This window comes from Prunus persica, chromosome G1 (genome assembly GCF_000346465.2).
Source record: "Prunus persica cultivar Lovell chromosome G1, Prunus_persica_NCBIv2, whole genome shotgun sequence".
Lineage (NCBI taxonomy): Eukaryota > Viridiplantae > Streptophyta > Magnoliopsida > Rosales > Rosaceae > Prunus > Prunus persica.
Window position 1 is genome coordinate 36,820,844 of NC_034009.1, and position 13,064 is coordinate 36,833,907.

Sequence of the window (13,064 nt, forward strand, 5' to 3'; positions counted from 1 at the left end):
TGCACAATAACTGCAAGATCACGACTGGTAGCAGCTCGACTTCACGAAGACAGACGGTGAACAGATTTTCATGATGCCTTACAATCCAGGGTTAGTCTCCTTAGGATTTTGTTTTTAAGATTTTCAATAAATGACAGCTTATAAACTAACCACGTCGGTGTTTTATTTTATTTAGTCGTTTGAAACTACTAACCACGTCGGTATTTATTTATCGTCGTGATAAATATATAATGTCGTCGTTAGCTACTTTACTTCGTCGTGTGAAATACTATAATACGTCGTTTTTGTAAATAACCGTCGTTTTTATATTAATTTTGTGCAGCCGTCATTGGATTTTGCTGATTGTAAGAGCAAAGAGAGAAACCGTCTATTTTCTGGATCCTCTGCCAGGAAATCGTGTGGTCGATGAAGAGGCCAAAAACATCGTGAACAGTGCTTTAAAAATATATAATACCCACATAGCCCGAGCAGGACGTAAAAATGTAATTTGGAAAACTCTCTCAGGCACACCAAAGCAACCCAGCAATGTCGAATGCGGGTATTATGTGATGCGCTTCATGAGGGACATCATCATGGATCCTTCCTTGGGGTTTGAGAATAAGGTAAGAAGAAATTACCTTCATACATTTCACGTCGTTTTTTGTATTATCAACGACGGTCATGTAAAATTAACGTCGTTGAATGGATATACTACGTCGGTTATGAAAAATATCGTCGTCTGTGATTGAATTTCTTTTTATTTATAAACCCTAATAGTCATTGTTTATGCAGTATGCCAAGGGAAACCAGGAAGCTTCATACCCCCAAGAAGCCATTGATGAAGTCCGGAATGAATGGGCAGAGTTTGTTTTCCAAATTATTAAACAGGGCAATTATTGAACACTTGATATTTATGTATAATGTACAAATTTTCTCTATAATATGTAATGTAAAAATTTGTTGAGGTTTTCTTAAATTAAAAAAAAAACAAACATACAAATTGCTTAACCGACGTGTAATACTTTTCCAACGACCTAATAAAGTCACAAACCGTCGTATTTTGTTGTTTCGTGTTTTAAACAATTACGACGTAAAAATATAGTTAGACGACGTTCTTTGAACAATTGAGTCGTTTATGGTTTACAACATCTTCAATTTCTTAAGGGTTCAGGGTATCATCGACGACGTTTATGTAACGACAGCGGTTAAGTCGTTGATATATATATTTTACGTCGTATAGTTAAATAGCCGCCATGGTTTCTCATTTTAACGACGTCATTTTAACGACTTAGTAGTCTATTACAATTTACAACGTCTACAATTTATTAACACCGACGTGGTTTGTTGTTGTGGTAAGAATATTTTATTATTTTTATATCAAAATATTCAAAATAAATTTAAAATAAATCAGAAAATTGAAAAGTCAACTCCTATGAAGTCATTGATATATTTTCTTCCACATAAACCTTGAAAAAATTCATTTTGAATAACAAAAATTTAAAATGACCATCCAAAACAAAATTGTTTTGATGAGTCATAAAATCACTTCTAGTTTTATGGTTTAGGGTTTAGAGTCTAGGGTTTAGAGATTAGGGTTGTTATTTATTGGGGTTTATTTTTAAAGTATAATTTTTGGGTAGTCTAGGGTATATGTTAGGCTTTAAAACCATAAAACCTTTTATAAACTTAATTTTTTAAATTGTATAATTTAATTTTATGGGTTTAGGGTATTAATTTTTAACGACGGTGGTTGGGTCGTGGAATACATATTTTACGTCGTACAGTAAAACATACGACATGGTTTACGCTTTAAACGACGTCATTTTAATATGTAAGTCGGTTTATATAATTTACAACGTTTTTAATTTCTTAACACCGACGTGGTTTCTCATTTTAACGACGTCATTTTAACGACTTAGTAGTCTATTACAATTTACAACGTCTACAATTTATTTAACACCGACGTGGTTTGTTGTATGGTAAGAATATTTTATTATTTTTATATCAAAATATTCAAAATAAATATAAAATAAATCAGAAAATTGAAAAGTCAACTCCTATGAAGTCATTGATATATTTTCTTCCACATAAACCTTGAAAAAATTCATTTTGAATAACAAAAATTTAAAATGACCATCCAAAACAAAATTGTTTTGATGAGTCATAAAATCACTTCTAGTTTAATGGTTTAGGGTTTAGAGTCTAGGGTTTAGAGATTAGTGTTGTTATTTATTGGGGTTTATTTTTAAAGTATAATTTTTGGGTAGTCTATGTTATATGTTAGGCTTTAAAACCATAAAACCTTTTATAAACTTAATTTTTTAAATTGTATAATTTAATTTTATGGGTTTAGTGTATTAATTTTTAACGACGGTGGTTGGGTCGTGGAATACATATTTTACGTCGTACAGTAAAACATACGACATGGTTTACGCTTTAAACGACGTTATTTTAATATGTAAGTCGGTTTATATAATTTACAACGTCTTTAATTTCTTAACACCGACGTGGTTTTTCAGTCGTCGTTATATAAAAAATTCAAAATAAATTTAAAATTAATCCGAAAAATGAACGGCCTTACGTTCTTAATCCGAAAAATGAAGTTTCCGTCGTGGAATATTAAATTTACGTCGGTACTTGTAGAACTTTCGCCTTGGTTTTTCTTTCGACGTTTTATAACGCGCGCGCTCTAAAAATTTTCGCGCTACCTAAATTTTTTTAGATTTGGCTCTTAGTCTTATACTTCGATTCCTGAAACCTAAAATTTCAGATTTCACGCGACATAACATTTCGCTCTCTCACTTCTGCTCTAATTAAAAGTTGCACTCTCCAGGCTCGTCGAATCTGTGAGCTCGTCCAACCTGTAAGTACAAACCCTATCTTCCCCTTGTAAATTCATTGAATGATATTAGGTTGTTTTGTTAAAGGGTTTTAGGTATATGCTTTGCGATCTGTTAATAATGTGCTTATAGGTATGGGTTCATGGATTTTCTGTTTAATGGGTTCATGACAAGATCAAATAAAGGTGTACTTTTGCTGGAAATCAACACAAAAAGACACATCACCAACTTCCAAATGATTTCCAGCAAAAGGACACCTTTATTTGATCTTGTCATTTTCCGCTCTGGAGAAGGTGCAAAGTGCACCAATGCTTATAGGTATGGGTTCATGGATTTTCTGTTTAATGGGTTCATGGATTACATTATCTGTTATGTTGAATTGGGAATGGATTTAATTTTGTCGTATCTTTTAATCACCCTATGTTATGTTGAATTGGGAATGGATTTATTGTTTTCATGCTTGGTTTCATGTATATGTTGGTTTCTTGCTTGGTTTCATATATATGTTGTGTTCTTAATGGGTTTTGTGTTCTTGAAAATAAACTGAGACACGACGAATTTTAAGGCGTACGACGACGATTACACGACGGTGTTTTTAAACTACCGTCGTTGTATTACTTATACACGACGGTTTTTTCATAAACCGTCGTTTGTATTACGTATAATAGACGACGTCTGTTGAAAATCCGTCGTCTATATATGCCAAATACGTCTGTTTTTGATTAAAACCCGTCGTCTCTGTTGTTTATTACTTGCGATTAGATCATTGTATAATCTGCTATAGTGATGGTCATTGCCTGTATTTTCACTTTATTATAGATAATAGGTTATAGTGTCGGAGATGGATAAGTCATGGATGCACTCGGATAGAAGATCGAAGGCATATGAGTTTGGGGTGGAAGCATTTTTGAACTTTGCTGTAGAAAATCTTCTAACTACAACACATATCCGTTGTCCATGTGTTAAATGTGTTAATTTGAAGTTGTTTGGGGTTGGAATTATAAGGGATCACTTATACTTTAATGGAATTGACCAAAGCTATAAGAATTGGACATTTCACGGAGAACCTTGGGAAGCAACTACTAATGCTAGCAGAAATGTTGAAGAAGATGATGGCCATAGTAGGTACAGTTTTGTGTCTGAAGAAATTGATATGGATGATAATGATTTTGGTGATTTTGGTTCGGATCCGTATGAGTTTGCCAATGTGATTGGGGATGGAGATCAACCAGTGTACCCTGGTTGTAGAAAGTACACGAAGTTATCGGCATTAGTGAAGTTGTATAATTTGAAGGCAAAACATGGGATGAGTGATGTCTGTTTTACAGAATTATTGATACTTCAAGGCGATTTGCTTCCAGAAGGAAATACAATACCAACCTCCATGTATGAGGCTAAAAAGACTTTGTGTGCATTGGGGCTGAGTTATGAGAAAATGCACGCATGCCCCAATGATTGCATCTTGTATAGGAAGGAGTTTGAGGATTCAACTAATTGTCCTACTTGTGGTATCTCAAGGTGGAAGGAAGGCAAAGATGCAATCTTGAAAGAGGGTGTGCCAGCGAAGGTGGTGTGGTATTTTCCCCCAATTCCGAGGTTTAAAAGGATGTTTCAATCACATGAGACAGCTAAGAGTTTGACTTGGTGGCATGTTGCTAGAAAATCAATTGACGGTCAGATGTCTCATCCGGCGGATTCCCCGTCTTGGAAACTTCTTGATGATAAATGGCCTGAGTTTGGTAATGAGCCGAGAAACTTGAGATTGGCTCTTTCATCTGATGGATTCAATCCCCACAGTTCTCTAAGTAGCAGATATAGTTGTTGGCCGGTTATCTTAGTTACATATAATCTCCCTCCATGGCTGTGCATGAAACGAAAGTTCATGATGTTAACCTTATTGATTTCCGGTCCTAAACAACCCGGAAATGATATAGACGTCTACTTGGAGCCTTTGATTGATGATTTAAAATCCTTGTGGGTTGGGATTAGAGGAGTGTATGATGCACATAATGGAGAATACTTTACACTCAGAGCTGCATTAATGTGGACAATTAATGATTTCCCCGCCTATGGAAACTTATCTGGTTGTGTTGTTAAAGGATATAAAGCTTGTCCAATATGCGGCGATGATACACCTAGTCACAGGTTGAAAAATGGCCACAAAATTTGTTACATTGGGCATAGAAAATGGTTACCAATCAATCATCCATATAGGAGGCAACGTGCAGCTTTTAATGGGAAACCTGAATATGGCATACCTCCAGAGCCATTAACTGGAGAAGAAGTGCTGCATATGGTTGAAAATGGTGACAGAGTTTGTTGGAAGAAGAAATCAATATTCTTTGATCTCGAGTATTGGAAATACCTTCCTGTGAGGCATGCCCTAGATGTTATGCACATTGAGAAGAATGTTTGCGATAGTATCATTGGTACATTGCTGGAGATCCCTGGAAAAAATAAAGATGGGATTGCTGCTCGATTAGATTTATTGAACATGGGGGTCAAAACTGATTTGCAACCCGAGTATGGAGAAAGACGTACTCGTTTGCCTCCTGGGCCTTGGAATTTGTCAAGAGCAGAGAAGAGAGAGGTTTGCAATTCTTTCTATGGTATGAAGGTCCCTGAAGGTTATTCTTCAAATATTAAAAATCTTGTATCTGTACAAGATTCAAGACTTCTTGGCCTTAAATCACATGATTGTCATACCTTAATGCAACAATTGCTCCCTGTGGCAATTCGTTCTGTTTTGGAGAAGCCTGCAAGGTATGCAATAACTCGTTTGTGCTTCTTCTTCAATGCTATATGTGCAAAGACTGTTGATGTTTCCAAGCTAGATAAGTTGGAAGAAGATGTAGTAGTTACTCTGTGTTTGCTTGAGAAGTACTTTCCCCCTTCATTCTTTGATATCATGGTTCATCTAGTAGTACATCTTGTCAGAGAAGTTCGTCTATGTGGGCCAGTATATTTTAGGTGGATGTATCCGTTTGAAAGATATATGAAAGTGCTGAAAGGGTATGTTCAGAATCGTACTCGTCCGAAAGTTGCATTGCTGAGCGGTATATAGCTGAAGAAGCGTAGAGTTTGGTACTCAGCATTTATTGATGTTAGTACAGTTGGAGTGCCTTCAAGCCAAAAGATGGGAGTTTCAAAGCCATTATCAGGGTTGCACAGTGAGCGTAGTTGATCAGGACCTGTTTGAATCAAGCACATCTTATATGTCTTGGAGAATACGGAGGAAGTCCTACCTTATATCGAGTACGTATGAGTTTTATTCTTTAAGTTTCCATTTAAAATTATTTCTTATGTTTATCTTATATATTTGGGACCGTAATGCTTGAATTTTTCGTGTCATGTAGGCAACATATGATCCACATCAAGACTGCTTATCCAAAATTTAGAAAGAGAACAAAGTGGCTGCAGGATAAGCACAATAGCACTTTCATTCAATGGCTACGCTTCAAGGTATATGTTGTTGAATAACGTATTTCTCTTTTAATTTTCTTCTTATTTATATGTTAGGATGAATTAAGATATGATTAATTTGCAGGTTCAAAGTGAAGTTGAGGAAGACAATCATGGCGTATCAGAAAATTTAAGGTGGCTAGCAGCTGGTCCAAACATGTCAGTGCCATTATATAGGAGCTATCTTATTAAAGGTATTAAATTCAATATCAAGGCACAAGATGATGTGCGGACAACTCAAAATAGTGGAGTTTATTTACTTGCACATACCATGCAAGTTGCTAGTGCCAAGGATAAAAACCCAATTCTCTCAAATATGGGTTTCTATGGTGTCATTCAAGAAATTTGGGACCTTGACTACCAAAAGTTTACAATCCCAGTCTTTAGGTGTGATTGGATAGATAGTTCTGGTCTTGTAGTCGACGAACTTGGATTTACCCTTGTAGATTTGAGTAAAATTGGACATAGGAATGACCAATTTGTTTTGGCTTCTCAAGTCAAACAAATATTTTTTGTTGACGACCCGATGCATCGTGGTTGGTCGGTAGTGTTATCAATGCCTAGTAGAGAATATAATGATGTTATTGGTGATGAAGTATTAGGTGATGTGATAATTGAGTGTGAGCCATTTACTAGAGGGATGCCAAATGTTGACACATTTGATGAACTGGTAGGTGAGTTAGGCGGTCAAAATATTCGAGATGGGTGTGAAGATATATGGATTGAATGATGCTTATGTAATTGGCAGTGTATGACATTAATTTTGTAATATATTGTAATGTGATTTCTTCACTTTCTACGTTCAAATAAAACACGACGTTATTGTGAATCAGTTATTCAGCATATTTACCGACGTCTTAAAGCAACGTAACAATGAAGAACCACGACGCTATTGTGAAGCAATTATTCAGGATATCACGTCGGTGAAGGATAAAGAACCGCCATGTAATTCAAAATAACACGACTCCAATCCCATAATACCGACGTCTAAAAAACGAGATATGTAATCTGAACGTTAAAAAATACGACGTCATCATACATTTTCCACGTCGCAAGTTCTTTTATAAACGAAGAGGAACGAAATTAATTCCGACGGAAATTCATTATAACCGCCGTCTAATAACAATTAAATGACGTTATTTGTAATACGGCTCCCATCATAATCTACGCCGTCTATATGTTCTGTAATACGGCTCTCATTTATTTGGAACCGACGTTGTTTAGACGTTCAACGTCGTCTATATTATTAAGTGCGTCGTGAGTAATGAATACATATAAATACAACGTCGACTATATAAATATATACGTCGTAAATAATGACACTGACAACTATTTCCACGTCATCTTTTTTAGATAAAATCGAAGTGGAAAATTTATTTCACGACGGTTTTTTGTAAATAAGAGACGTTGTAGAACTTTAGCAGACTAAACACGTCTGTTTTTATTGTTTTCCGACGTTGTTGTATTTAACAACGTCTAATATTTATGGTCGTTGTTTGTTTCTGAAAATAGGACGTATAAATTTTTTAATACGACTCTCATATATTTGTAACTGACGTTGTTTAGTTTTTCAACGTCTACTATAGAAACACATACGTCGTAAATAATGACACTGACAACTATTTCCACGTCATCTTTTATCAAAAAATCGAAGTGGAAAATTAATTGTACGACGGTTGTGTTTATATGTGCGACGTAGTAGGTATCAATAACGTCGTCTTCTAATGTATTTAAAGACGTCATATTTTTTATTGTCGTGAAAATTATATTTAACGTCGGCGTATTTTTATTGTCGTCGTTGTATGTCTATCTTGCGGCCTTGTTCTCTTAATATGTGTCATATTTTCCCTTTTTAACGACGGTCTTTTTAGAGAATTGGTCGTCTATTATCATCATCGATTGCTTTTTTTAGATCTTTTTGCAGTACAAAGACGTCGTTTTGTATTTTTTGATGACGTTGTATTGTTTAACAACGACGGTTATTTAGCGTCGTGGTTTATGAGGGAAAAGATGACGGTGGATTCCACGACCATTGAAAAACCAAATACACGACGGTGATTTACCGTCGTCTTTTTGCTTTTTTGTAGTAGAATGGTATTCAATCAAATGCAGCAAGTTCTTGCAAGGTTTGGTTGACGGACGCCATGAAATTCTATCTGCTTCAAGTGGTGAACATGTCAAAAAGTTGATGATTGACAACTTATTGTCGATGCAAGCAAAAGTGCCTGAGTTGTACACAGATATTATAATCAAAGGAATCATTTTGGTAATTGCACAAATCTTTTACATGTGTTTGATTAGGTTTTTGTTTTGGTATGAATTAATTTGATATCATGTGTACAAATTGCCAAGTAATTGTAGGTGTTGCTAGTTGCTGGGACTGCACAACATCAACAAATCTAGAAGGGGCAATGGCTCTGTTCCTAAACCATCCAGAGGCAATGGAGAAAGCGTGCGTTTTAAGAGCAAGACTTGCCAAAGCTGAGTTACTTACAAAATGTGATCAATGAGGCACTTCGCTTGTACCCGCCTGTTCCATTTCTAGTGCCTCATGAAGCCTCTGAGGATTGTGTTGTGTGATAGGGGGATTTGATGTGCCACGTCATGCAATGTTAGTGGTCAATGCGTGGGCCATCCAGAGGGACCCAGAGGTGTGGAAGGACCCTACGGAGTTTAAGCCAGAGAGGTATGAGAGATGGGTTGAACTTGATGAGGGCTCGGATGGATATAAGCTAATTGCATTTGGGGCTGGAAGGTGAGGATGTCCTGGGGCTGGGCTAGCGAACCGGTTGGTTGGATTGGCACTTGGAAGGTTAATTCAGTCATTTGAGTGGGAGAGGATTGGTGAAGAGAATTTGGACATGGATGAAGGCTTGGGCTTGACCATGCGAAGGGTCAAGCCCTTTTGAGGCTATTTTCAAACCACGACCCATCATGATAGCATAAATGTAACAGAGGATTTGAATGATTTGAGTACCACATTAAACCCCTTTTTTCGGGTTATATTTTATAAAGCGATATTCTAATTTACTCTAATGTATGGGGTGGTGAATAGAATTCGGGTGCAAAGGAGTAGGCAGACACATTGCCTTGATCAACTGGTCTAACGCAGGTTTGTAATTAGCCTAATAATTTATTTAGAATTGTTTAAGGTCTAAAATGCCTCAATCAAAGAAGGTTTAATTTTTGGGACAATACCCACTACCATCTCTATAGTAATAACAATCAAATTTAAGGGTGTGAATCAATAGAAGCTTTGGCCCAAAAATAAAGAAAATTATCAATAGAAGTTATAAATGTGGAATTAAAGTGGCCCAATTTGAATTGAACGGGCCGAATGTAAAAGCAAGAGCCCAACCAACCGGCAACCCTTCTAATTAATTACAGAGGCCTAAAGAAGGGAAACTAATTAAGTAAAATAAATAAAGATGAAAAAGGTGAACCGTCAAACATTTCATTTCAATATCAGCGCTCACTTCTAAGGTAACCCATCCTTTTAACTTTAATTTTTACCTATAAATAACCCACTCTCACCGTAGATTCTTCTCCCACATTTGAATTCCACCAACAAATAAATTTATATAATTTCTCTTTTTTAAATTAGGAAGTGCTTCTTTCCACCTCCACCACAGTCCTCATCAACAAAAATGTCGGACTCAGAGATCACAGTCGCACCAAACCAGAGCTCAGCCATGGATGCCGAACCCCAAAACCAGCAGCCAGAAGACGCACCAGCTCATAAGCCACAGAAGCCCAGCCACGCCACCTCCTTTAGCATATGGCCGCCGACCCAGCGCACCCGCGAGGCCGTGGTGAACCGCCTCATCGAGACTCTCTCCACGCCCTCCCCTCTCTCCAAGCGCTACGGCACCTTGTCCGCTGACGAGGCCTCCGCCGCCGCCCGCCTCATCGAGGATGAAGCCTTCGCCGCCGCCGGTGGCTCCGCGGCGTCCGAGGAGGATGGGATTCAGATCCTGCAGGTCTACTCCAAGGAGATCAGCAAGCGTATGCTCGACACCGTCAAGTCCAGGACAGCCTCTGCTTCCGCTGCTCAAAACGGTGCGTCGGAGTCCGAGAACCCGAGCTCTGTTGAGGACCCCACCGCTGCTGCCCCCAGTGAGGATATCAAGACCGAACCCTAGTGATCTCCTTGTGTGTTTTAGGGCATTTTTAGCTTCAAATTTAGGGCTTCCATTTCGAGATCTATTTCGTATTAGTTATGGATTTCTTGTGATGCCCATATACTATTATGACTTGCTAAATATTTATATGCTTAGGTATTATCGCAATGCGCTTCTGTTTTCTGTGGTTTATATCATGTGGGTTTCTGTTGAGTATAGATCTACTGGTTTTTTATCTGCTTTGTTCGGAGATGTTTGTGCTGAAAATGTTTATAATGAAGTGGATGCATTTTGAATTTGGAAAACATTAAAATCTTTCCTTTTGCATACTCTTCATGTTTTCTAGCTGGTTTGTGTTTCATTTCAGCTTCAATACTAGCTGAATTCCAATGTCTGAATTGAATATTTGCTTACATTTCTTGTGCATAATGTTGCTTCTTGGAGCTTGACATTGCCCTTTAAATAGTGAGGGGTGTTTCCTGCAGCTGGTTTTTCATCACACCATGCCTCTTTGGCCTGGTACCTTGTGTGCTCCTACAATGTGCAGGATTTAATTTTTCTAAAAGTTCCTTTTTCTTGTCAAATTTAAGCTTTCGGTGAAAGTGAGATTGGCTGATGTTGCTCAGAGCTCTGTTGTAGTTCAAGCATGTTAAAACCTAAAAGTAGTCTGCTTTCCATCTATGATGATATGCATATCTACTTTTTCTTGTTTTCACCTTATGTTGCAAATCATGAAAATAAAGGTGACTTACTTTTGGTGTAAGCATTATATAGTTCTTGGTTTTCTACAGCATAAATTCTACCTAATTTAGAGTATTTTTGTTGTAGAATGGTTGAGTGTAGGGAGGATTAGTGTCTGCTGCACCACAACTATTCACAAGTTCCATTCACTCGCACCTTGGACAAATTCGTTGGTTTTAGGTTGATGTTTATAGCAGATGTCTCATTTGTCATTAAGCAGTTTTTACCTCTCTGTCTCTCTGTGGCTGTTGTGGCACTGGCAAGTTTGATGTCCATGGTTTTTGGTGATATGAACATAATCAGAGTCTTGCTTTTGGGTTGTTGTTAGATTATTATGAAGAAGTGATGAAATATAAATGATTTCTTAGTGTATGTTATCTTTGGACCCAGCTCCAGTTTGTCCAGCAAACTAATATCATGCTTAGTTTTCTCTTTTAGCTGGAAGTAGTTGCGCGTTTTATGTCAGTTTTCATTATTTCTTGGTAGTACAGTGGTTATGGTTGTGGTTGTGCATGCTATCATTCTGCGTTTTGTCATGTGGGGAGATTAAGACGCTCCTAATGATGTGTTTAGTGGTTGTCCCCTTCCTAATTCATCAGTCTCTGTTGGTTGTCATCTGTTTCACCGGGTAGAAACAAATACATTCTCTGTAGACGAATTATAGAAACAGAAACATTGGTTTTTTAATTTTGGGGGGCCCTTAAACTGGGCTTGTTGGGGCGGCCCTTGGAATTTATTGAAGAGCAGCTGGTGACTTGGAATCGTTTGCCTTTATCACGTGCTTTAGGGCTATAGATTGTGTGCACATAATGCTGCCCCCTCCCCCTTCTGTTTTGAGTTCGGGTCTGGAAATTAAGGCTATGTTTGGTAGGCCACAGGACTAGACTGGATTAAATATCACTTGAAGTCCATATTTAGTAAGAGAGGGGACTAACTTAAATGAGACCATACAGTCCAACAGTGAAAAAATGGCTCATTCGCTCCTCTAATATAGTGATCTTGAAACGTGGCTCGCAAAATAGCATCATCGCTAAACTGAACAAGTGAGTCCGACTTCTCTTCCCTGATGCCATTCATCACTCTCTCTTCCCACAACTTCTCTAACTCAACAAAATTGAGGTTGAAAAACTGAAGCTCCAAGATATGCAAGATCTGATTGGACCCACCCAACAGTAAAAGAAAAGAACTTATTTTTGGAATTTCTTCTTACCCAACTCTGGAAACCCATCTCCTCCAACGCATCGTCGTCTATTGCATTGCCCCCAACCCCAGCAACATCAATGGCTCCCTCTCAATTCTCTACCCCTCTCTTTGCAAATTCAAAAACCCAACTATTCTTTTTCATGTCCAGAAGAAAGGTCCCATGGATGTTAAATCATTCTCCAGAAACCTCTCTTTGAATGTTTATTAAAAAAAACCGAATATGTGCTTAAACTAGTATATATGCTTTGAGTATCTGTTTTAAAGAATTTCTGAAGGATTTTAATTATAAAAAACATTTTTTATTTATTTCATTACAATTAAATTAAATGAACATTAATTATTGATGAAAAATCATTCCATCAAATATAGTTCGTTATTAATAACACCTGTCACGTCTCTATCCCCCACTGGATCCGCAACAGTTCAAATATTTTTTGGGTTGGGCCTTCCTTTAGTTTTTATATATAGCTTACGTATTCAGCGTAAAGGAAAAAATGAAATTGAAAATGAGCGTCAAACTTGGAACGCTTGTCGTTTATCTGGCTCGTAGGTAGGACCGTGTGGAGTGGTTGGTGGTGTTACATTAAAATATATTTCCACCGCGCCTTTGATTCTTTCAGCAATTTTTGGGAGAGATAGGATTTGTTGGTGGCTTCTTGAAAATTCAACTTTGGTGACTTAAAATTTTTTATACCTTTCATGACTTTGGTTCTCAAAA

At 37.3% G+C, this 13,064-nt stretch overlaps 1 protein-coding gene and 1 pseudogene across 1 annotated transcript; both read left to right on the plus strand.

Annotated features, from left to right (window-relative positions):
• Nucleotides 1-9,227, plus strand: part of LOC18793230 — a 15,029-nt pseudogene extending 5,802 nt beyond the window's left edge.
• Nucleotides 9,758-10,707, plus strand: LOC18793729 (MFP1 attachment factor 1). The gene has a single exon (XM_007223550.2). The coding sequence runs from the start codon at nt 9,929-9,931 to the stop codon at nt 10,421-10,423; it is 495 nt and encodes a 164-aa protein (XP_007223612.1). The 5' UTR covers nt 9,758-9,928; the 3' UTR covers nt 10,424-10,707.